Genomic DNA, 25,629 nt, shown 5'->3' on the forward strand with positions numbered 1-25,629 from the left:
AAACTACTTTGAATTACATGTATTCAGGTCAACATGTTTTGTTCTTCTTTCAGAAATAGAACATATTAAACTCAGCAAAAAGAATTTCGTGTGTGTGTTTCTAGGTTATAGCGTAGAACAAAAAGGGTATAGATGTTATGATCCCGAGAGTCGCAGATTACGTATCTGTCGTCATGTTACATTCTTGGATAAAATACCATTTTGGTCTCTTCCTAGTGTTAAATATCCTCTTCAGAAAGCTTCACATATCTTGATCCTTTTGATGATAATTCTACATCAAATTCCCCATCCTCAGTTGAGTCTACTCATCTCATCACTCCTGTTGAAGATGTTGAAGCTTATATAGATCACTCTATGGTCTATTCTGACGACGCAACTCTGAGTGGGATTCCTGAAACAGAAGTTAGAGCATTGTCTCCTCGCAATCGACGACCACCAGCTAGTTGTCTGATAATCATTGTTCCCTAACAACCATTTTATTTATTCATGAACCAAAGAATTACAAGGAAGCTTCAGTAATTCCAGAATGGCAAGACTCAATGGGAGATTATTTAACTTCACATAAGGAGGCAGGAACATGGGATATGGTTGATTTACCACTCCAGGAAAACCTGTTGTGGGAAGTAAATGGGTTTTCAAGGTCAGATGGTAATTTAGATAGACGTAAGTCTCGTATTGTTGCTCAAGGTTACACTCAAGATTATGGAATAGATTATGAAGAAACCTTTTCCCATGTTGCTCATATGACTACAATACGCACTCTTATAGCTGTTTCCTCAGCCCACAAGTGGGATCTTCATCAGATAGACGTTAAAAATGCATTTCTCCATGGAGAACTTCAAAAAGAAGTATATATGCGACCACCTCCATACTTGAATCACTTTCCTAATCAAGTTTGTAGGCTTCGTAAAGCTCTATAGGGCCTTAAAAAAGTATCGTGTGCTTGGTTTAAAAAGTTCTCCACTGCTACTCTTCAGTATTGTTTCACTCAAAGTCCATATGATTCAGCAATTTTTGTCAGGAAAACACAGACGGGAATGGTGCTTCTTCTTTTATATATTGATGATATGGTAATGACAGGTAATGACACAGAAGGTATTATTGCTCTGAAATCCCACCAAAATTCATGCTTTGAGATGAAAGATCTTGGTCATTTAAGATACTTTCTTGGTATAGAAGTTGATAGATCTTTGATGGTTACTTCATTTCGCAAGTTAAATATGCATCTGAAATTCTTCTTCATGCTGGATTGATATCAAAGTTGCAGAAACGCCTCTTGAACTGAATGTCAAACTCAATCCTACTGATGGAAAAGTTCTATCCAACCTAACTCTATATCGTCAGCTTGTTGGTAGTCTCAACTATTTGACCATTACAAAACCAGATATTAGTTATGCAGTCCATTTTGTGAGTCAATTCATGTCTGCTCCTCGTACTTCTCATTTTGCAACAATTATTCGAATTTTACGGTATATCAAAGGCACTTTATATCAGGGATTACACTTTTCTTCTATATCAGATCTTCGTCTTTGTGCATAGACATACTCAGATTAGACAGGAGATGTTACAGATAGACGTTCTACCACTGGATATTGTATGTTTCTAGGCAATTCTCTAATCTCATGGAGAAGTAAGAAACAGTAAGTAGTTTCTCATTCTAGTGCTGAGGCTGAGTATAGGGCTACGGCACATACTCCTTTTTAGATAGTTTGGTTACGATGGATTCTTGGTGACATGGGAATTCACCTGACATAATCAACTCCTCTATATTGTAATAACAAAGCTGCTGTTCACATTGTTCATAATGATGCCTTCCATGAACGTATAAAACATATAGAAATAGACTGTCATTTTGTAACGCCATCACTTCAAGGAAAAGACAATTACACTTACTTGTGTTTGATCAGAGTTTCAACTTGCAAATCTCTTCACCAAGTCTTTACCTCCTCCCATACTGCATTTTCTGATGAGCAACCTCAAGATGTGTTCTGCACCATCTTGAGGTTGAGGGAGGGTGTTGAAATATACGACGTATCTTTGATATTATTCTAGCGTATATTCTGTATTCATTAGTTTGTATTTTCACTTTATCATGTTTCCTATTATTAGGTTCTAGCTATGTATAAGAACTTGTTGTAATCTATGGTTTCAATACAATTGAATGTATAGAAAACCATTCCAAAATATTGGTGTCATGACTAACTTTGTCAAAAACATCTTTCCAGGTGTATTGACAACTGCAACAAGTGGTCGTCCAGTAGTTGAAATAACTTTCCCACAAACCAATTTCACATGAATAGCCCTTATGGAATTTGGTAACTCCTTTGTAGTAATCTTGTCATCGTAAGGTTGTTTAGTATATTGGGAGAACTTTGGGAATTTTCAAAATCCAAAATACTAGCTCCTCTGATTTTTTTTGTGGGTTGCATTTGTGGAAACTTTGAGTAGTGAAATAAGAGAAAACTGTGGCGAGAAAACGAAACCCTCTATTGGGTCCAAGAGCATAGCTCAGTGATATCCCATCAATTCCAGTAAGAAGGAAGTCAGAGGTTCAATCCCTGCCGCCGTAATAGATTAGTTGTATAGTGGGTTTAGCGGTGTTGGGTCTGGCAGTGGGTCCAGTCCAACTGGCTGGATTGGGATAGGGATCTGGGTCCGGCTTTCACGTTAAAAAAAAAAAAAAAAAAAAAACCTTTTTATTCATGATACACAATCTAACTTAACCACAAACGTATCCAGCAATTCTTATCACTGAATTATTTATTGCTTGCTTTATTATAATCCCATCCTCTAGGTTTTTAATCAATGAAGAAGTCTCGACTTCTTCACTGAATTTATTACCAAGTCTTTTTATCCTCCCATCTTATAAGTTCTCAATCAAGCGGAAAGACTGTACAAAGCTTGTATTCCTTGGATATCATTTTCATGCAAATCCCTCTTCTCCGTTCCTGGTGGCATATAAGGATACATGATTGCATTGGGCTCATATGAATGCCCTAGCCCTAACACATGTCCCATCTCATGTATAGTTGCTGTTTCTAGGTCAAATTCTCGTGGACCTGGATTAGTACTCCAGTTCTCGTCTGCATCAAAATGACACCATCCTATGGAAGGTGCAAAAGCATGAGCAAGTACGCCACCTTTGCCATCAAAGGGGGCACCATCACCATGCTCATATCTGTGCACTCCAAATACTACATCGCTATTAGTACTAGAGGCTTCCTCGAAACTGAAGCCGCTCACAGCTGCCCATTTCGCTAAAGCACTTTCAACGACATAGTTGAAGGTTCCGGCGTCAATGTCTGAGGCAGAAGAACTATACCCGTAAGTGAGTTCAGTTTTTGACCATCTCGGTGCCCCAGGAAAGAAGGTAAAATCTGACACATTGAGGTCTATTCTGCTTCTTTGTCCTCCATCAGTACTATGTTTCCCATTCCATGATCTCGCGGGAATCGTAGCTCTTATAGTGTCTTCACACCCGCATCGAGGCGTCATCATTTGTCTGACTGTTTGAGCATCTAAAGTCCCAGTGGGATCTAAGTGATAATTGAGTTGGTAAGTTCTGATTTGGGACTCTAAGACTTCATCAAAATCATCATCTTCTGCATGTTCGTAGAGATCATCCTGAGCATTTACGTACCCAAATTTCTTCAGATATGTTTTCAGTTCATGCAATCCTGGTACAGTCTGACCTTTGTGGCATCCTTGCAGGTGTTGAAGAAAATCAAATCCTTGCGTAATCTTACCCTCACATAAAGTTGAGAGTGAAGAAATGGCTAGCAAGAAGAGTAGAAAAAAGGGTACATGTTGAATAGAAACAACAGGTTTGGCATTATTCATTATGATTTCAGAAATACGAAAACCTGAGAGTCTCTTAATAGGATGACAACTATTTATAACGCTACAATGCACTTATAAATTTATAACGGTCTACACGAGCACTGCGCAAGGCTTGGGAGACTTGAGCCGTGAATAGCTACATTGTATTGTTGATGTATTCAGCTCACCAAGGTGCATTAAGTAAGAAAATTAGACAAACCCGAATTCTGACGAAAAAAAAATCTTAATCAGAGTGCGTACTGACATATAACCAACCGGGAGAAAACTCCAAATTTGCCTAAGAATATCAAACGAAAGCATCACAGCCATATCCAACAGTTAATGAGTGCTGATCGCTGGACCTTTCCCCTTAAAATGGACGACAGGCCTCACACAACCACTAATTAAATTCAGTTCGTCCTGTTAGATATCGTTTTCTAATTTCTTCCTTTGATAATATTGTCAAATACAAATTAGGACTCACTTTTGCTTTTCCCAGCTTTCAAACAAATAAATGACCACTTTTATTTTAAGGTTTTGAGATGACGCATAGCAGTTGCTTTTCCTTCGTTACTATGGTCGGATGACACATGGATAGTGATGCGGTGTAGGATAAGAAATAGTGGTGTAGGTTAAGTGCTTTACATTTTCATAATCTTTGTGATTAAATTGTGAGTACGTCTACGTCACATATCCATTCAATTCTCAAACTTTATCTGCTCGGCGTCAGTATCCACATCTTCACCATTATCGGTGCTTCGATATATCCACACAATATGTTTGGTTGACAACAACATTCCCATTAAACCCAAATTGCCATCTTACATGAATATGTCATGTTGCCTTATTGCCTTTCCCAAACTCAATTAAGAATCATTTCATATCGAAAGTGTTTTGATTTTTGTGGTGGTCTAGCTACCATATGACATTACAATATTGAAAACCATTTAGTATCAAATGATCTTTAGTAAATGCTAAAATGAGACTCTTTTCCAATAACTTAACACGAGAAAATTCCTACCACATATTTTAGACAAAAGACCCCTAAAGCTTACAAAGAACAAACAGCTGCCTGCATACATATGCGCGCATCCTTTTGCTGTCCAGACAGTATCATAACTATAATGCAATGCTGAAACCGAAACCGATATATGGCTAGCTACTCCATGGCGTACATTGTAGTCCATTCTCTGGCAATCTTATCATACTGCTCTCTGTTGGTCCTATACATTGCAGAGATTGGATTTGAATCGTGATCTCGTGTATCTGGATCAGTAAGTATAGAACAAATTGACAGCAACGTCTTGATGATAGTGAGAGCCGGAGTCCACATCCGTTTCTTCCGTAATATGTCGAGCTGAATCTTACCGGACTTGTCAATGTTTGGATGAAACACCTGCCATCATTCAGTTCATACATAATATTTACTTAATTAGCTGCTACAGAATTACTGAATTTGGTGTTGATTGCAGAAAAATTGCAATAAATGATAGGTAAGTTCGTACCTTAGTTATGAATCTGATAACCGGCGGCTTGAATGGATAGTCCTTTGGCAAGACTATAGAGAGGAAGAAAATCCCGCCTTCAAATGGGCAATTCGACGGCCCCATGATCACACCATTCCATCTGAATAAGTCGTCGGAATAATTAACCGGTCCACCACTGCAGTGAGTCGGTGGGTCTCGATCTCTAAGAATATGTCTATACTCATTTTTGATTCGTTGAGAAGCGGAGCACCCAAAATCGAAGGACGAGAATGAGAAACAAAATGAAAACTTCTTCTTCTTTTTCTCCTTTGTTTTGATTTTATTATCAGCTGCTTCCAGTGAATGAACCTTAAACCCCATAGCTTTTATGATTTGAGAAACAGTGATCCGCAATATTGCAAATGAAATCAAGAGGAACAGCCTGAAACTATCTATATAGTAGGTTTTGATTTTGATTCTTGGAGCTTTTAATTAGTGGTTCTTGAGTGGATGCATCGTCTGCATCCACATAAAACTGTTTTTGATTCTTTAATTTTTCCTTGCCGTCTGGGCTAATAATTAAAAGAGTGTTGGTTTTTCTTCTTTCTTTTTTTTTTTTTTTTTGCTGGTTAAAAGAGTTTGTGTAGCGTTAGATAGGGGAAAGTACACAACACGCAACAGCTGCAAGCCAATACGCAAGCTCAAAATGGGAAGGTATAAGTTGGCAAGTTAACAAGTTGCAATTTTATCCCAGAATTAGTATCCTCGTCTGGTGTGGTAGTTCAAAAAGAGCAACACTGGCAGATCCCACACACGCAATGTTCTAGCCTAGTGTTTTGGCAGGTTAACCAACGCGTCATGTCACACAAAATTGTTCGATTAACCCAATAACAACAATTTCTGGATGAAAAAGACATGTAAAATTTGATACTGTTTAAATGGACGAGAATGTAAAAATAGCCAGGATGTAAACAGTTTCGTCCTACCCATTTTGCAAATACTTTTTCTTATTTTTAATTTACATCATGATGCATCCAGGTTCACCCTCGCTATTTTTTAAGTTTAAGCCAGGATGAATCCAGGTCCATTCTTCCCAGTTTTTTTATGTCCATTTCACCCATACTAATTTTTAATCGTCCATTAGAACCATGTTTTATAAATATTTGGACAATTGACCCAATTTCTCAAATCTGAACAATCAGTCGAGCAATCGCCAGCCTTTGTTGATTAGAAAGATGTCATTTATTGTATTACTTTTTTGTGATTCTTGAAAAAACAGTACAAAAAATGTGGTCACTATGGTGGACGAGAGGGGGTGGTGGTGCTGACGTCACTCACGTTGACGTTTCTCTCTTTAGTTCGAGCACTAGAGAAACTGAAGCAAAGAGCAGCGGAAGAAAATTGAAGTCGATATGAAAAGCGGATATCACTTGGCTATGTCGAGTAGTTTGACTAATTCTTCAATTGACTGGTCAACTGCACGGTACAACGACCTAAAACCATCAGCAGACAAATGTGCACCCAAATACCGGTTGGTTTTTTTTCTTTTCTTTGTGCTTTTTACACCAATTTTTTCTTTTTATTAATTGATAATCCTGAATATAAAATATTAGTGGATTGCCCGTGCCATCCGGGAAGGGGTGCTGCTAGTGATCTATCTGAAGCTGAGTTTATTTGTAAAACTATATTATTTATGTTACTTAATCTATACGTACATTTTCTTTAATTAGTCTATAATTATGCGCCAATGTAATCTATGCATTGGCAAGGAACAAAAATAATAATCTTCTCATCTCCAAGTATTGCATTCAACAATACAATTAACACAAATTAAACATCAAATTAGTTAAGAATAGACACCACTAACAACGTATAAGAACAATAGAATCGAATTTTGAAAATAAATTTATAACATGACTTCTGGATGTACAATATTCATTGTTTCGTGTCTAGTATTGTTCTTTAAGAATAACACATGGACCTTACTGACGTTGATGCATCTGGACTGTGTAACATAGAGTTGTCCATGGCTGACTACGTGGATAACCCGTGCCATGATGGTACAAAATTTTTGTGGCAGTGGTATAGGGATTGTGGTGGTGGGCTGGCACGATATTTTTGCATATAACGGTCCTATACAGTTGGATGGATTACCTTACTGGAACCCACCGGAACCTTCAAAACACCTGACTAAATAGGTTGTGGCCAAGTAATCGTGGCATATTCAAATTGGAAAAAATAGTCGTGGCTAGGGCTGCACACAAACCGCACCGAAACTGCAAACCGCACCGAAACCGCACTAACCGCACCGAAACCGCACCGAACCGATGATCCAACGGTCGGTCACGGTTTTCATTTTAATAACCGTTAGATTTACGGTTCTGTGAACGGTTCCACCCATAACCGCACACTAACCGCACCGAACAACCGATTAGTATGGACCGTCGATTAGTTTTGATCCTGATTAATACTAGCCGTCTAGATTAAAGCCTCCACCATATATATTCTGGCAACCATAATCTCTTCGTCATTTTCTCTTATTCGTTTCTATTTCTCTTCCTCTCCCTCTTCATTTTCTCTTCAGCCTTCACCTGAATCACCTCAGTCGCCTCCACCACCAGTAGACATCAGACCACCACCACCTCCATCAAGAGCACCATCACCTCTATGGCTCTATCTAGTAAGTAAATAGGTCACGGGTTTCGATTGATTTGTTTGTTTTTCAATTTCTAGGGTTTTTTTTTTAATTATTCTTCTGTTAGGACTTAGGTTTTTTTTTATCGAAATCGTTTGCTTGTTGTTTTGTGTTTATCAATCAATTTCTTTTGTCAAATCTTATTTTTCTGATTACAGTCATGGGTTTTTTATTTTAGGTTTTGGTTGAGTTAAGGGGAGGAACTCAAGGAAGGAGTCTGAAAGATTTCTTAAGGAAGGAGTCTGATTACAAGTAACATATCTCTCTTGTTCTGATTTGTTTGGTTTCATTTCGATTTTGTTGAATCAATTGTATATGTATATATGGATCCGTTATTGCTTTGACTAAATTTGTGTGAATATCAATCCGTATTACAGATTTAGATCTTATTTGAATTGGATTGTGTTGAATCTTTGTTTTATCCTTGGGTAGATGTTTTGTTAATTTTGTTTTATTAATACGTATTGAAAAACATGAACTGTGTTGATTTTGTAGTTTTTGATGATAATTTAATAGATTTATGAATAACATAATGAACTTGATTATGTGTTTTGTTAATTCTTTCATCATATAGCAATTCTGTTTCTATCTGTAGTCTGCTGATTGATAATGAAATCAGAATTTATTGATACAATCTAAGTAGACCTGATAATCATTTTGATTTATGATCTGTGACTGTGTGAAAAAGGGTTTAATTTTTGCTTGTGTAATTTTTTGTGTTTAAAGATAAAGATGTATCTAAAGTTTCTAAACATACTCTATAAGGTCTGTTCATACTTGACACTTCAAATCAAATTGATGAGTTTATTAGGTAGGCTTCTAATTTGTGTTTCTTTTTGAATTTAGGTATAACTCCATTAAACCCTTACTAGGGGAGTTTCTAGATCTAAGTGGAGTGTATCTTAGGAGTTTGGATAACTGTTTAGGTTTATTTAAAGCCTACCCTGTGCTACAACTTTATTTTTGTTTTCAAGTTTTACATAGAAAATTCCTTAGAGCATATGAACTGCTTTATTTAGTTCATATGCTCTAAGGGTTTAATTTTTGCTTAAGATTTTGCTTGTGTAATAAAAGTGATAGCAAATGACTATCACTTTTATTCTATCCTATTACATCCAAGGTTCGTTTTTGGTTCATTCTTCTAGTTGACATCTATCTATAATCTTAAGCAGTGACACAGGACCAGCATAGAACTGTTTTGTTTGCTTTTAATTAAAATTGAGTTAGATGGCAGGCAATGTCACTCACATGAAGTGCAGTTTCATTATCAAGTTCAGAATCAGAACTAACTTGCTTGTTTTAAGAAATATGTGTGCTTGTATTAAGAAGTAAGAACTAACTTGTTTACCTTTGGCAGGGAAATGATTGGATCAAGTTCAGCTTCATTATCAAGCTGCAAGATGGAAAATGCATCTCCCTTTCCATCCACTGCAGCTGGTTCTACTGATGTGACACTATCTGTAACACCTCAAGTTGATGCTACTCAAGAAACACAAGCTACACAGCAGGCTACACCTACACAGGACCCTGCACCTGAAGTTGTACCTAAGAAGAAGGGGAAAACTAGATCAAAATTTTGGAATGACTTTACAAGGATCAGCGAAGAAAAAGCACAGTGTAAGCATTGTCACAAGAAATTGCAAGCACATAGTAGAGGAAATGGAACTTCCAGCATGAAGACACATTTAGCCACATGTCCAGAGAATCCCAACAAGAAGCTCAAGGGACAAAAGAGTTTGGTGTTTCCACCACCAAGGCCTGGACAGTCATCACAGCTGGTTGCTGTAAGTTATGACAAGGATATGTGTAGAAGAAGATTGACTGAGTTTGTCGTCATAGATGAACTGCCATTTAGAATTGTAGAAGGAGAAGGGTTTAGAAGATATAGTGAACAAATTGAACCTAGATTCAAGGTGCCAAGCAGGATGACCATTTACAGAGATCTTTTAATTATGTACAAAGATGAGAAAGAGAAGTTGAAGAAATACTTCAAAGAAAGTAAACAAAGAGTCTCTCTTACAACTGATAGATGGACCTCTCCAAACAACTTCAATTATATGTGTGTGACAGTGCACTTTATTGATATCCATTGGAAACTTCAAAAGAGGATCATCCTGTTTTTCTTGATCAAGGGTCATACTGGAGAGGAGATTGGGAAAATGCTTGAGAAATATTTGCTGGATTGGGGTCTAGAAGATCTTTTTGGTGTGACTTTGGACAATGTCAGTGCAAATACTGTCGCAATTGAGTATCTTCAAACCAGTGTCATCAATTGGACAGGAGCAGTAGTGAGAGCTCAATACATGCAGGTATGATTACTTTTCTTAGCTCTATTGTTATGTTTATTCTATACTTCTTTGTGCTTGTTACTGATTTTTTGATGACATTTCCTTGTTCCATTCTTATCAGGTAAGGTGTGCTGCGCATGTTCTTGCGCTTGTTGTCAAAGATGTTGTGTTGTTGTATCACAAGTCAGTTGGAAGGATCAGATCAGTTATCAAGTTTGTTACCGGTTCTCCCTCTAGGTTGGCCAAATTCAAAGAATGTGCTGCTCTCGAGAAGATTGCTTGTAAGAAGATGGTTTTCCTTGATGTGAAGACCAGGTGGAATGCTACGTATCTGATGCTTGAAGCTGCCATTCCATATGAAAAGATATTTAAGAGGTTAGAAAGGGAGGACAAGAGCTTTCGTTCTAAGTATATTTTCAAAGAATCTGAAAGTGAAGCTTTACCTAATATCGATGATGATACTGTTGTAATTGATAATGAAGATTATTATCTTAGTTCATCTAGTGAATCTGAATGTGAGGTAGATGTATCTAGAAAGAATAATATTAAGAAAAAGAACAAGCCCCGTCATCATGCTCCCTATGCTGCAGACTGGTCATATGCTAGGTGTCTTGTTAAGTGTTTAAAAATCTTCTTTGATGTTACTGTTAAGTTCTCGGCTTCAGTTAAGGTTACTTCACATGAATTTCTATGGCAGTTGGCATTGATCCATGAACAGTTGGTTCGTCTTAGAGCTATAAGAAACCGAGATCCTCATATTTCTAGGATGGCAGAAATAATGTTTCGGAAGTATAACGCATATTGGGGGGATTATGAAGATATGAACTCTGTTATGTACCAGATGACAATTCCAACATTGAAGATGGTAATATAATCTCTTCTCTTTTGACTTGAAATTTGAATGAATGTTATCTTCTTTTATCTGTTAGTTTTTATACCTTTTATCATTGGACTTCATTGAATATATTTGAATATTTCTTCTTTACATTCTTGTTGCAGAAATTTTGGGAAGGGATGAAGATTAAGGGGATGATTGTCTTGAGAGATGGATGGACTGCAATCTTTTACTGGTCTGCTACTTGAGAAATGAAGATCAAATGGATGACTCTTTTTCTTTTACTGACAACTCTTTATGCTACTTGCTTTTTAACTTTGGTTTCATCAAACTTTTTGGTTAATCTTTAGACTTAAGACTTTGGTCAATTTGTTTGTGAACTTCAACTCTGTTTTTATTCTCTAGACTATGGTTATCTTGTCAAGACTTAAGTATGGAATGTAGACATGTAGGATCAGTTTATTAGAAATTCAGAATGTATTTATGTACAGGTGCAGGGTGTAGGTGAAAACCGAACCGAACCGTAACCGAATAGTATCGGTGCGGTTAAAAACCGAACCGAATACTAAACAGTTCGGCTGCAGTTTTAATTGTGATAACCGCACCGAACACAGTTAGGTGAAAGGTTTTAGCTATAACCGCACCGAACCGAACCGTGTGCAGGCCTAGTCATGTCAAAGAATGTGAGATTGGCTCCAGGGTATGCTACACGTATTCATGACTCCAGGGTATTTTTGACAACTTAGTTTATGTACATAAATCCTTTAATAACCCTATGTTTAGTCTTTTTGCGCCCCTTTTTCTTTCTTGTACTCCTCCACCTCATATGTTTTTAGTTTTGGTTGTGTTGTAATTTCATTAATTCATCGTTTCATCTGATATTTTGTTATTTTATTGGTATCTTGGAAGTTTAAGGTTAATGGGATTTTTAAATTTTCTCATATGAGATTTTGTACTAATTATCAGAAATTGAAGGAGGTGGAGGAGGATGGTGGTGGTCAGTGGCGGAATGGACTTTGGGTGTGGGTTGGGCTTGATCTTTTTTGGGCTGGCTTAAGCTTAAAATTAACACATATAATCTAGCCCAACTAAAAATAGTCTATAAAATAAATGACTTTTTGGCTTACTAGGGCTGGCTTAAGCTATTCCTAGTCATCATGTAGTTCCGCCTTTGGTGGTGATGAAAACAATGAAATTTTCTATGACGGTGGTGATGGTGAAGGAGTGACAGAGAGTATAAATTAATGTTTAACATGGTGACGGCGGCAGAGCCGGTTGTTGGAACTAAACGAGGCCGAGATGGTGCTGTGTGCCGGGAGTTGGAGGTGGTGTTGCTAGAACTGAAGGTGGTGTAGAGGAGGGTGGTGATTGAGACGAATGAAGGAGATAATACTGAATGTTACAGAAGTAATGGTGGTGATGGTGTTTTGCTGGAAGGTGTTGGTGGTAGTGGCACTGCTGGTTGTGGAGGTTCTGTCGGAAGAAGTCATGGCGGAGTTGGTGGTGGTGGTGGTGGTGGTAGTGGAGGTGCTGGTGTACGTGTTGGAGGAGATGATGCTGACAGTCAAAGTGGAGGAGGCGTAGGAGGAGGTTTTTGGTGGTGACAGTTGAATTTCCAATCAAATTCACATCATTTAATTATGATTTTTGCATTGGGTAATGTCGGCGGTGGTGAATCTGGTGATATCGGGCGGTGGTGATGCTTCAGCTGGTGTTGGCCATGGTGTTAGTGGGGGTATTGAAGAGGGAAGATTTCAATTAAGAAGCAAGGGAATCAAATCCAAGAGATTTAATTCAGTTCGATTTTCTTTTTATAAAGAGAAATAGAGAACAAATATTTTTCCCCTAAGATGAACGAATATAACGAATAAGTATGTTGAAACCTCAAAAACATGGAGGGGCGATTTCAGTTTTTTCTGTGCCACGGTTAAACCGTCGAAATAAACCATTTTGTGTTACATTATAGATTTGTCCTCCTAACTCTAAAAATGAAGGTAAGGAGGAGAATTAGACTAGACTCTTGAATTTCTAAATGATCTAGCATGCCTACTAAGTTTATCTACAGGCGTACTTAGACTTTTCCTAGTAAACATAATTGACTTCAGAAAATCCTTAAAATTAATCTAGAATTTATTTGCCAATTAATGTTGTTGACATTCTCTTTTATAGAGCACGCCTTCTCTTTTATGTTTTTTAATTTTAAAAGAGGGAAATTACAGGGAAAGAAAGGAGTGCTTTGCCCGTGATTTTGTATACCCAAACAAATCCGGACGTCCTAAATCTCTTATATTAAAAATAGATCCAAAGCGATGATGTGTTGAATGACTGATGTTTTTGAATCGAGAATAGCAAGCCACGATCCAGCCATGCAAATTTGAAGAAAAAAAATCCCGCAAAGCGACGAGACAATCGTCCAAAATTGTTAGAGCACTGCTCGGTCGAACTCGCATGCGTTGCCATCTCAGCATGTTTGTTAATGTTAGTGATCAAAACTATAACTCTTGATTTCTAATCTACTATTAGCTAAGTCTCGGACTAGGATAGAAAGTGCAGTTGAGCTCAAGAGTCCATGGCGATCATCATACAAAGACGAAGAACTACTCAAGGAACTTGTGGAACTTCATCGACTAAAAGGTATGTGGAGACTTGAAATTATCTATCACTCAAAAGTATATCTACTCTACCTCCTATCTTGAGACAAAACTCGTTTTGCTATATAGACTATGATTATACACATTTGTTATTTCGATCCGAGTTTATCTCGCTGTTTGAGGGTGAAAACAATTTCTGCTGATTTTGGTAATTTCGGGTGTGTGGGTGAGAAATGAGTTTAAACCCTAAACAATGTACTGCAAGGGAGTACTTTAGATTCGAGAGATCAATCTGTATAAATCCGGCCTAAACCAAGAAATGGTCGTTCCATACTTGCTTCGGTCACAAAGTGAAGGAGAAGGGTTGGTTTTGGGGAGGGAAGAGAAGAGAGTGTTGAGACCAGAATAGTTGATTCTGGAAGAGTAGTTGTTTTACAACTTGTATCAGAAAGTGGGAAGCTAACGGATGGAAAGCTAGCAAATATTTTCTGGATGTTGTATGCTCCTGACCTGAACTTGTTGTTCGGTGGAAATAGGTAAGACCTATTTATACAAGTCGAAGTGAAACGTACTCTGGTCTCATTAATAAATGGAAAGCGGATGAGTAAATGGGAGGATGTGGTAAAAGGTAATGCCTGGAATTGATATTCCATAAAAGAAAGCGTTTCACCATTACCCCCTGTATTTACTAACCGCATCATCCTTATGACATTGTCTTATAACGGGCGTAGTGTACGCCGCACGCTGTAAACCACCAAACAAATACCTCATGAGCATCCCATTGTTTGTGACATGTGTTGATGTCTCGAGTGTTTTCGTGGAAAACATGTAGGATGTTGTTGTTGTATGGCAAGTTGAGCTTGGGAGACTTGTCGGCTCGGTGGTGACCTTCGACGGTCGAGATTTTACATCTTAAGAGGAAAGGTAGCCGTTGACTATTGCAACCCTTTGTTTGGTAGCCAGTGGCATGAAAACATGCTCGGTATAGATTTAATACGGCCTGGTTTAGGCGCAGCCAAGGGTTTTGGCTTTGTTTAGGCGCGACCAAACTAGGGCCAAAAGTTGTCATGCATTAGCTGGTAACCTTGGACGGCTAAGATTTGCATCTAAGGTGGAAGGGTAGCCGTTGATCGTCGCACGCCTTCGTTTTGGTAGCCACATAGGTAAGGCCGGCATGGCATGGTATGGTGCGGCAAGGTGGTTGGCATGCCATTGTCACATGTGGCATGGCATGCCTTGGCGCAATTTGGCGTGGCCAAAACTAGGGTTTTGGGCCAAAGGTTACCATGCGTTGGTTGGCGACCTTGGACGAATAAGATTTGCCTCTAAGGTGGAAAGGTGGTCGTTGATCGTTGCACGCCTTCGTTTTGGTAGCCGCACAGGGAAGGACGGCATGGTATGGTGCGGCAAGGTGGTTGGCATGTCATTGGCACATGTGGCATGGCATTCCTTGGCATGGTTTGGCGTGGCCAAAACTAGGTTTTTGGGCCAAAGGTTACCATGCTTTGATTGGCGACCTTGGACGGCTAAGATTTGCATCTAAGGTGGAAGGGTGGTCGTTGATCGTTTCGCACGCCTTTGTTTTGGTAGTCGTATAGGAAAGGCCGCATGGTATGGTGCGGCAAGGTGGTTGGCATTCCATTGGCACATGTGGCATGGCATGCCTTGGCGTGGTTTGGAGTGGACAAAACTAGGGTATTGGGCCAAAGGTTACCATGCGTTGGTTGGCGACCTTGGACGGATAAGATTTGCATCTAAGGTGGAAGAGTGGTCGTTGATCGTCGCACGCCTTCGTTTTGGTAGCCGCATATGGAAGGCCAGCATGGTATGGTGCGGCAAGGTGGTTGGCATGCCATTGGCACATGTGGCATGGCATGCCTTGGCGTGGCCAAAACTAGAGTTTTGGGCCAAAGGTTACCATGCGTTGGTTGGCGACCTTGGACGGCTAAGATTTGCATCTAAGGTGGAAGGGTGGTCGTTGATCGACGCATACCTTCTTTTTGGTAGTCGCATAGGGAAGGCCGGCATGGTATGTTCCGGCATGGCTGGAATGGCATGCCATTGGCACAATGGTGCGGCTGGCATGGTTGGCATGCCTTGGCGCGGTAGACGTGGCTGGCATGGCATGCCATTGGCACAGTGGTGCGGCTGGCATGGTTGGCATGCCTTGGCGCGGTAGACGTGGCTGGCATGGCATGCCATTGGCACATTGGTGCGGCTGGCATGGTTGGCATGCCTTGGCGCGGTAGACGTGGCTGGCATGGCATGCCATTGGCACATTGGTGCTGCTAGAATGGTTGGCATGCCTTGGCGCGGTAGACGTGGCTGGGATGGCATGCCATTGGCACAGTGGTGCGGCTGACAAGGTTGGCATGCCTTGGCGCGGTAGACGTGGCTGGCATGGCATGCCATTGGCACAGTGGTGCGGCTGGCATGGTTGGCATGCCTTGGCGCGGTAGACGTGGCTGGCATGGCATGCCATTGGCACAGTGGTGCGGCTGGCATGGTTGGCATGCCTTGGCGCGGTAGACGTGGCTGGCATGGCATGCCATTGGCACAGTGGTGCGGCTGGCATGGTTGGCATGCCTTGGCGCGGTAGACGTGGCTGGCATGGCATGCCATTGGCACAGTGGTGCAGCTGACATGGTAGGCATGCCTTGGCGCGTTAGACGTGGATGGCATGACATGTCATTGGCACAGTGGTGCGGCTGACATGGTTGGCATGCCTTGGCGCGGTAGACGTGGATTGCATGGCATTCCATTGACACAGTGGTGCGGCTGACATGGTTGGCATGCCTTGGCGCGGTAGCATGAGAATTAGGGTTTGGCATAGATGATGTCGGTCAATGTTAAGGGTTCTGTCGTGGAACATGACACATAAAAAAAGGTACCCTGGTAATTCTTACGTAGGCATGCTGATCGATTCAATAAATGTGCTAATGGTCATAGTGACGTCATGTCAGATGTGCGGTTTTACGATTTTAACTCTAAGCTAAAAACCACCATCAACATTAAGTCCCCTGCTTAGCTCTGAACGGGAGCATTGTTGCGAGGTAAGCATAAGATGGTGACAGGCTAGGATAAAATCGAAACGACAAGTCGTGAAAAGATGGTCAGGAAGGTCCGACTAACCTTTTTCGAGAGGTAAGGAGAGTTCATGATCTTCGTGTCTAGCGGCCTTGCATAGATTCTATTTGTGGTTTAGACCGTGAAGTGGTGAGGTGAAGATTGTCGACTTAGTATGGCCATGCATCACCTTGGTCGGGTTAGGGAACATCGTGACGCTGGTTTGGCGAGTTGTTGGTGTTGGCGCGGCAAGTCATGGCGCAGCACGGTCGTGCAAGGCATGACGTTTCTTGGTGAGGCAGGCATGGCGCGTACGGCTTGGCATGGTGGGGCCAAGGCAATGGGGCGGACGGCTTGGCATGGTGGGGCCAAGGAAAATAGCGCGGACGGCTTGGCATGGTGGGGCCAAAGTAATGGCACGGACGGCTTGGGATGGTAGGGCCAAGGAAATGGCGCGGCCGGCTTGGCATGGTGGTGATTTGTCTCTGCGGGCCCGATTGCCTCTTTTCCTTACTTAACTCAAATAGGAAATCCTTTCATTATTCAAACTCCTAAGTGTTACGCCTATAAAAGGGGCCGGCCTCTCCTTTTATTTCACACCTTTGTTTTTTGTTTTTTGTTTTTATTCTTTCCGTGTGGTAGTAGTAAAGCGGACGAGTGAATCCCAGGTATGTCTTCCAGCACTTCCTTTTTAACTTGTTTTTCTTGTTTTCTTGTGTTAGTGTAAACGCTAGCTGTAGTCGTACCTTTTCATGAACTTGTAGAAATATTGTTATTTTGTGTTGGTATGAATCCTAGCCGTAGATATGCTTTTCATGAACTTGTAGTAAAATTTAGGTGTGAATACCGTAGTAATGTTGGCCGCCCCAATTACTGTGAAAAGTAGGCATGCATGAGCTAGTAACTGTCATTCCCTTCCCGTGAAAACCTAGCTTCTAGGGTTTTCTCCTTTTTCCTCGTGTGGCCGTGTACATGGTTCTCATAGTGGGGCGCGCCTTCTCGGCCGGGCGCCAACTTCCCGCTGCGGGGTACGGCCATGGCATGAGGTGGTGATGCAGGGTCTGTCAGTCCTCATTTCTTTGTCTACGCGAATTATGACTTTGCAACAACTTGGCTTACGTTCAGGATGGATCTCCTGTGTCTGATAAAATAATTTCCATGCGCTTTCCGTAATAATTTCTCTTCGTATTGTTCCATTGTAGTTATTTCGAAGGTGAAAGTAGCGTGAGAGAATTTTCGTTAGGATGTCACTTTCTGCCGTACCAAAAGATGTTGGCAATTCCAAGCCAAACATAGACGATGAGTTCTTTACAACATCCACCACAATTAGGAAGAATCATCCCAAGTATATGTCGATTCTTCTGACTGGTCTGGAAAGTGAAGGAGAGGCCCGGTCGGTTCGTCCAGGAGGTGTAATAAGGTTTTGTCTTCAAAGGAAAGAGTATTCTGCTTCTCCCATCGACTATAAAATCTGTGTGAGTCCGGTGCGTCCCTTTGATCAATGGATGCGATTCATGATGAGCCAGGAATGTGTAAAATCCAGTTTGACCAAGGCGCATATTATTGATGTTGTCGCGGCTTCAACAGTGCTTCAAATTAGGAAAGATATTCCAGGCTTGGTTGACTTTATTTCCAGATGTTTTCCGGACACTCACATGTCCATATGCATGTGGGATTAAAGGACTATTTCCTTAGAGAGCATGGCCGTACTGCTGAACCTTCCCGTAATAGGAAACCTCGATGTCAAATTGTCTGCAGATGAAGAAGAAATGCGCGACGTTGTGGTTGCGAAATCAAAAGGATTTGTTCGGAAAGAAAATGAGAAGAGGTGCTTCTATGGCTGGTGGGTATCTCAGTGGTTTCCTGATGAGTTAGAGCCAAATCAGAAGAATATTACGCTTCATGTCACGACGTTCTTGGCTCTTTGGTTATCCAGGGATATTTTCGATGACGGCTCTGGTAAGAAAGAGATAAGACAGGAACTTATCAAGTTTGCCATAAAATTGGCAAAAGGTGTCGTTCTCCCTATTGGCGGCTTGTTTCTTGGTTCTCTGTACACACACTTGGATCAGCTGGTCGCGGACATGTTGGCTTCAAATGGATACATGAAAGTGGATTCGTATATTCATGCCGCCTTTCTCCAAGCGTGGTTGTGGGAGCACTTCGAAAAGTATGCTCCAAAACCGTTGGCCTTACTTCCCGAGTCTTGGGGTGGCTCTAGGATACTGCGCTGGTGGAATAGACGCCCAAAGGTTGGTTCAAACCTGGTTGGATTCCTTGCTAACTCGCACACGGTCAAATTTCGCCCATGGGCTCCAGTTCATGCGTCCATAACTCAGATCAATACCTTTGATCCTGCTCCGAGCATGTCCTTGTCTTCTGATAAATAGGATATGAGTGTTGGGGAGATGGTGTTCATGCGAAGCTGCACGCCTGGTCATGTGCCGTCATTCTTTCGGGGATCTTGTAAAGTAGGCTCTTACAATATCGATAGGGCGGCTCGGCATATGGATTTTGACCAAGGGGTCCCACTCGTTCGTTAGCCAGTTGTTCCAGAAAACTCGTTGCCAACTGTTCTCGATGCTAGTGTTCTTGTGTCGGGTAAAAGCTTCCCTTTTCTGCTCGCGGAACGAAATCCATCAACAACCTCCAAATATAACATATTCTGGCAGAATGAGTTTCTTTTTATTCATGGGTTTGTGAATGATGTGGTAGAAACTGTCGCGGTAAGACTTCTCATGCGGTTTTAATGGAGCACCCATTGCTGAGGGATCCTTCTTCAACCAAGCGAAAATACGTTAGCCTGGACGCGGACAGTCCCCAAGTGAAGGAGCGAAGGTCTAAAAGCCGTGCAGATGGTTCCCAGTCAGATTCGGCGGCTTTTCCGACTTTTAGTTCGTCTAATATGTGAGTATGTATGATTTTCCTCTTGATTTTAGTTGGATCGCGTATATCCTTGTTTCTTTTCTGAGTATCCGTCTTTGTATCTTGCCCAGGGTCTCAGCAGCGTGAACACCTTTACCAAACTTACAAGTAGTCAGAAAACATCGTTTCTCGATACGGAGGGTGGAGGTGCTGAGCCTATCCATGGTGATGGGTAACCCGAGAAGAATGAAAGTTCAGAGTCCAGTGATGGCGAGGGTAGTTCTTCCGACAGCAGTGCTGAATCTTCCTTTAGTCGGTCTGAAAGCGAATCAGTGAGTCTCCCGCATGTTTTTTCTTCTTTCCTCTCTTCCTTTCTCTTTATAAAATATCTAATCCATGATATCATAGGGGGAGACGTTTCTGAAGATGGCCCTGAGACGGAGACTTGCGGATATACAACTTTGTCTCCAACTGTGACAGCCGCACCGGGCGACCTTGAAATGGATGTTGATCGAGATGAAAACGTCGTTGTGACTCAGACAGTGGAGAGTACTCCGGTGTCCGCAGGAGCAATTATCGTTACGAATCCCTTGTCGGTTGCTGATGCAGTCGCGAGCGCCACTTTCAACCCTCCATATATGGTTCCTCATCCGGATCATGTGTTGATCGGGGGATTTAGCGTGCCATCCAAACACGCGGCGCTATAAACCAGGATATGGTAAAGCTACGGACATTATCGCCACGACCAAGAAAATTACTAGTCGATTTGCGTTGGTTAACCGTGTGGAGGAAGCTTTGTCTTCGATTGACGACATGTGCAATGTGACTAGTAATACTGTTTCTGAGGATGCAGTCTCGAGCTGGAGGTTCCATCGTGACACGTCTGTAAACTTCGAGTTCAATGTTCCTTGGTTCGTTGAAGGTTTCTCTGAGGTTGAAAAGTTGCTGGCCGAAACAGCCGAAGGTCCTTCTGCGGATATAGTGAAGAAGCAGGAAGCAGAAGTCGAAAAGTTGTCCAGGAAGCTGAAGTTGAAGAGGGCGGCTCTCCAAAGCACGAAAGAGGCTTTTGCCAAGAAGAGCAATCCTTTGTTGAAAAACTTTCCTTGAATGAATTTCTGTCTTCTGAACTTCTTATCTTAGTTTTTTTTTTTTTGAAAGGAAAATGAAACACCTAATTTACGGTTTTGATTTTCTGGATTTTTGGGTTGATAGACAAGTATTACCCCTGAGGGTTTTGGATTATTATTTGGAATGAACTGTTTTAGAATAATGATTTTTTGGTTATGATTGTAAGTAACACAAACATCCCAGGGAAGATATGGAAACGTGAACATTGCGTGTCGGTAGATGACATGGGATGAAACATAACATGGATATCGGTTTTATCATTCCTGTGAAATCTTGAAATAGTAAACCATGTATTTTGTCTAGGCAAGACTTTCACGATTTTTTGGATTTGCTAACGAAAAATGAGTCAGATGCGAGTCCAGGTTTTGTGGGAAGCACCGCGAGTGTGGAAAGTCCACAGTCGTCCCCGAGTCACTTGGTAATCGAGTCGTCGATCCCTGGGCGGATCGTTTGATTTTGACCTCTGGGAAGTCCCCAGTCGCCCCTTGTCGTGTCATGACTGGTAACCGAGTTGTCTGGTAGCTGAGTCGTCGATTCTTGAGAGGATCGTTTGATTCTACCGTCCTGACGTCTGGGTCGAAATATGAGATCGAGGATTGAAAGTTGACATTGTAACCGAAAGATCAATATCCCACTGTGGCCGCCAATTGTTTGAGGGTGAAAACAGTTTCTGCTGATTTTGGTAATTTCGGGTGTGTGGGTGAGAAATGAGTTTAAACCCTAAACAATGTACTACAAGGGAGTACTTTAGATTCGGGAGATCAATATGGACAAATCCGTCCTAAATCAAGGAATGGCCGTTCCAGACTTGCTTCGGTCACAAAGAGAAGGAGAAAGGTTGGTTTTGGGGAGGGAAGCGAAGAGAGTGTTGACACCAGAATAGTTGATTCTGGAAGAGTAGTTGTTTTACGACTTGTATCAGAAAGTGGGAAGCTAACATATGGAAAGCTAGCAAATATTTTCTGAGTGTTGTATGCTCCTGACCTGAACTTGTTATTCGGTGGAAATAGGTAAGACCTATTTATACAAGTCGAAGTGAAACGTACTCTGGTCTCATTAAAAAATGGAAAACAGATGAGTAAATGGGAGGAGGTGGTAACCGGTAACGCCTGGAATTGATGTTCCATAAAAGAAAGTGTTTCACCATTACCCCCTGTATTTACTAACCGCCTCATCCTTATAACATTGTCTTATAACGGGCGTATTGTACGCCGCACGTTGTAAACCGCCAAACCAATACCCCATGAGCATCCACCAGTTTATGACATGTGTTGATGTCTCGAGTGTTTTCGTGGAAAACATGTAGCATGTTGTTGTTGTCTGGAAAGTTGAGCTTGGGAGACTTGTCAGCTCGGTGGTGACCTTCGACGGTCGGGATTTTGCATCTTAAGAGGAAAGGTAGACGTTGATTATTGCAACCCTTCGTTTGGTAGCCAGTGGCATGAAAGCATGCTCGTTATGGATTTAATATGGCCTGGTTTAGGCGCGGCCAAAAGTTAGGGTTTTGGCTTTGTTTAGGCACGACCAAACTAGGGCCAAAAGTTGTCATGCGTTAGCTGGTAACCTTGGACGGCTAAGATTTGCATCTAAGGTGGAAGGGTGGTTGTTGATCGTCGCACGCCTTCGTTTTGGTAGCCACATAGGGAAGGCCGACATGGTGGTTGGCATGCAATTGGCACATGTGGCATGGCATGCCTTGGCGCGGTTTGGCGTGGCCAAAACTAGGGATTGGGGCCAAAGGTTACCATGGGTTGGTTGGCGACCTTGGAAGGCTAAGATTTTCCTCTAAGGTGTAAGGGTGTCCGTTGATCGTCGCACGCCTTCGTTTTGGTAGCCGCATAGGGAAGGTCGACATGGTATAGTGCGGCAAGGTGGTTGGCATGCCATTGGCACATGTGGCATGGCATGCCTTGGCGCGGTTTGGCGTGGCCAAAACTAGGGTTTCGAGTCAAAGGTTACCATGAGTTGGTTGGCGACCTTAGACGGCTAAGATTTGCATCTAAGGTGGAAGGGTGGTCGTTGATCGTCGCACGCCTTCGTTTTGGTAGCCGCATATGGAAGGCCGGCATGGTATGGTGTGGCAAGGTGGTTGGCATGCCATTGGCACATGTGGCATGGCATGCCTCGGCGTGGTTTGGCGTGGCCAAAACTAGGGTTTGGGCTAAACGTTACTATGCGTTGGTTGGCGACCTTGGCCGGCTAAAATTTTCATCTAAGGTTGAAGGGTGGTCGTTGATCGTCGCACGCCTTCATTTTGGTAGCCGCATAGGGAAGGCCGGCATGGTATGGTGCGACAAGGTGGTTGGCATGCCATTTTCACATGTGGCATGGCATGCCTTGGCGAGGTTTGGCGTGGCCAAAACTAGGGTTTTGGGCCAAAGGTTACCATGCGTTGGTTGGCGACCTTGGACGGATAAGATTTGCATATAAGGTGGAAGGGTGGTCGTTGATCGTCGCACGCCTTCGTTTTGGTAGCCGCATAGGGAAGGCCGGCATGGTATGGTGCGGCGTGGCTGGCATGGCATGCCATTGTCACAGTGGTGCGGCTGGCATGGTTGGCATGTCTTGGTGCGGTAGACGTGGCTGGCATGGCATGCCATTGGCACAGTGGTGCGCTTCTCATGGTTGGCATGCCTTGGCGCGGTAGACGTGGTTGGCATGTCATGCCATTGGCACAGTGGTGCGCCTGGCATGGTTGGAATGCCTTGGCGCGGTAGACGTGGCTGGCATGGCATGCCACTAACACAGCGGTGCGGCTGACATGGTTGGCATGCCTTGGCACGGTAGACGTGGATGGCATGGCATGCCATTGACACAGTGGTGCGGCTGGCATGGTTGGAATGCCTTGGTGCGGTAGACGTGGATGGCATGGCATTCCATTGGCACAGTGGTGCGACTGACATGGTTGGCATGCCTTGGCGCGGTAGACGTGGCTAGCATGGAATGCCATTAGCACCGTGGTACGGCTGACATGGTTGGCATGCCTTGGTGCGGTAGACGTGGCTGGCATGGCATGCCATTGGAACAGTGGTGCAGATGACATGGTTGGCATGCCTTGGCGCGGTAGACGTGGATGGCATGGCATGCCATTGGCACAGTGGTGCGGCTGACATGGTTGGCATGCCTTGGCGCAGTAACATGAGAATTAAGGTTTGGCATAGATGATGTCGGTCAATGTTAAGGGTTCTGCCGTGGAACATGACACAAAAAAAAGGTACCCTGGTAATTCTTACGTAGGCATGCTGATCGATTCAATAAATGTGTTAATGGTCATAGGGACGTCATGTCAGATGTGCGGTTTTACGATTTTAACCCTAAGATAAAAACCACCATCAACACTCGCCTATATATTTCTCGAAATATGTGTTGGTAAGCTTTCGCTTTGGCCAAGTTCATCTTTACTAGTGACGAAAGTCATATATGTTTCAATTACTTGAAAATGTCTTTGACGAAAAATAGTTTGTGAACAACAACTATATAATGTCCTCTAAGAATGTTTCAATGATTGAAATGAGAGGTTAGATTATATAACCATTGTTGGATATAAGCATTGTGAGGAAACTCATACATGTATAAGTCCTTATTCCTTGAACCAAAGTATGCGTACTTTGCTGCTCAGGAAAATCGAAACTAAGTCCGCGTACTATCGGAAGTTCTCGTCCGAGAATTTATGCTGGAGTTTGTGAACTGAAAACAAACTTATTCCGGGTACTTAAGTTCGCATACCAAGTCCACGTACTTAAGCTGGTTATTTTCTAAAAACGATTATTCGTGAACTTAAACTTATATAAACTAAGGAATGCATAATTCCAAACCATGGCTATAAAGTTCATGAATCGAGTCGAGTGAATCAAATAGTTTTTTTTTAATTATGTCTATTATAAAGATCTAAGCAATTGAACAACTCTCTAACTAGTTCATTTGAGTCATTTGAACTAGTTATGGTAAAGAAGAATATGGTTGATATGAAAGTGCTCATATGGCTAACCATTTGGTTAACTACTGTTGAACCAACTAAATGTACATGTTTGGGTACAGTTACACAAACCTAAAACGTGCATTTTATTTGTGTGTAACAAGATAAATTTCGATCTAACGGTTGAAAGATATTAGCTTGAATCTAATCATGTTTTCATCTAACCGTGAATATTGAATGCTTTGTTACTAAGCTAACATTGATTGCAAACCCTGATTTGAAATACTATATAAGGGAGAACTCTAGCAACTGGGAAACATAATCCCCACACCTCCTGTGTGATACTAGTTGTATAAGCTAGAGTCGATTCTCCTTTAACCTTAGGTTTCTACCGAGACCATGTAGGTTAACGACTTGAAGACTTCATTGGGATTGTGAAGCCAGACCGATATTACTTTCTCGTAGTTGTGTGATATGATCTAGTTGTTTCTATCGTACTAAGTACAATTGTAAAGATTGGCTTGAGATTGATTTCTCCGATAGGCAAGATATAAAAGAAGTCACAAACATCTTCGTCTCATCGTTTGTGATTCCACAATATCTTCTTTCGCTAGTCGATTAAGATTATTGTGAGGTGATTGATAATTCTAGGATGTTTTTCGGGAATAGAAATTCGGGTTATCAATTGGTTTCTATTCACCTTGATTTATCAAAAAATGGAACAAAACTTGTAGGTATTTCTGTGGGAGACAGATTTATCTATTACCGTATACTTTTTTGTGTGATACAAATTTGTTTATTAAAGTCTTTGAATTTGGGTCGTAGCAACTCTTACTTGTGGGTGAGATCAGCTAAGGGAATCAAGTGCGTAGTATCTTGATGGGATCAGAGACGTAAAAAGCACAACTTTACCTTGGATCAGTGTGAGATTGATTGGGGTTCAACTACAGTCCAGACCGA

The 25,629-nt window shown here is 41.8% G+C and overlaps 2 protein-coding genes across 2 annotated transcripts; both read right to left on the reverse strand.

The window, feature by feature from the left end:
• Window positions 1-2,675: 2,675 nt before the first annotated feature.
• Window positions 2,676-3,885, reverse strand: LOC113283020 (metalloendoproteinase 1-like). Its single transcript, XM_026532154.1, has one exon. The coding sequence runs from the start codon at window positions 3,838-3,840 to the stop codon at window positions 2,878-2,880; it is 963 nt and encodes a 320-aa protein (XP_026387939.1). The 5' UTR covers window positions 3,841-3,885; the 3' UTR covers window positions 2,676-2,877.
• Window positions 3,886-4,666: 781 nt separating this feature from the next.
• On the reverse strand, window positions 4,667-5,905 carry LOC113283021 (ubiquitin-conjugating enzyme E2 2-like). The gene is made up of 2 exons (XM_026532155.1): window positions 5,325-5,905; window positions 4,667-5,215 (listed from the first exon to the last, which is right to left on the reverse strand). The coding sequence occupies exons 1-2, from the start codon at window positions 5,664-5,666 to the stop codon at window positions 4,979-4,981; spliced, it is 579 nt and encodes a 192-aa protein (XP_026387940.1). The 5' UTR covers window positions 5,667-5,905; the 3' UTR covers window positions 4,667-4,978.
• Window positions 5,906-25,629: the final 19,724 nt, after the last annotated feature.

Source organism: Papaver somniferum, chromosome 5, assembly GCF_003573695.1.
Source record: "Papaver somniferum cultivar HN1 chromosome 5, ASM357369v1, whole genome shotgun sequence".
Taxonomy (NCBI): Eukaryota; Viridiplantae; Streptophyta; class Magnoliopsida; order Ranunculales; family Papaveraceae; genus Papaver; species Papaver somniferum.

Bases quoted from the DNA above. Each gene is read 5' to 3' on its own strand.
- LOC113283020 (XM_026532154.1), bottom strand. From the start codon at position 3,840: ATGAATAATGCCAAACCTGTTGTTTCTATTCAACATGTACCCTTTTTT.
- LOC113283021 (XM_026532155.1), bottom strand. From the start codon at position 5,666: ATGGGGTTTAAGGTTCATTCACTGGAAGCAGCTGATAATAAAATCAAA. The intron at 5,216-5,324 runs GTACGAACTTAC...GAATGATGGCAG, and splicing joins TTATCAGATTCATAACTAAG to GTGTTTCATCCAAACATTGA.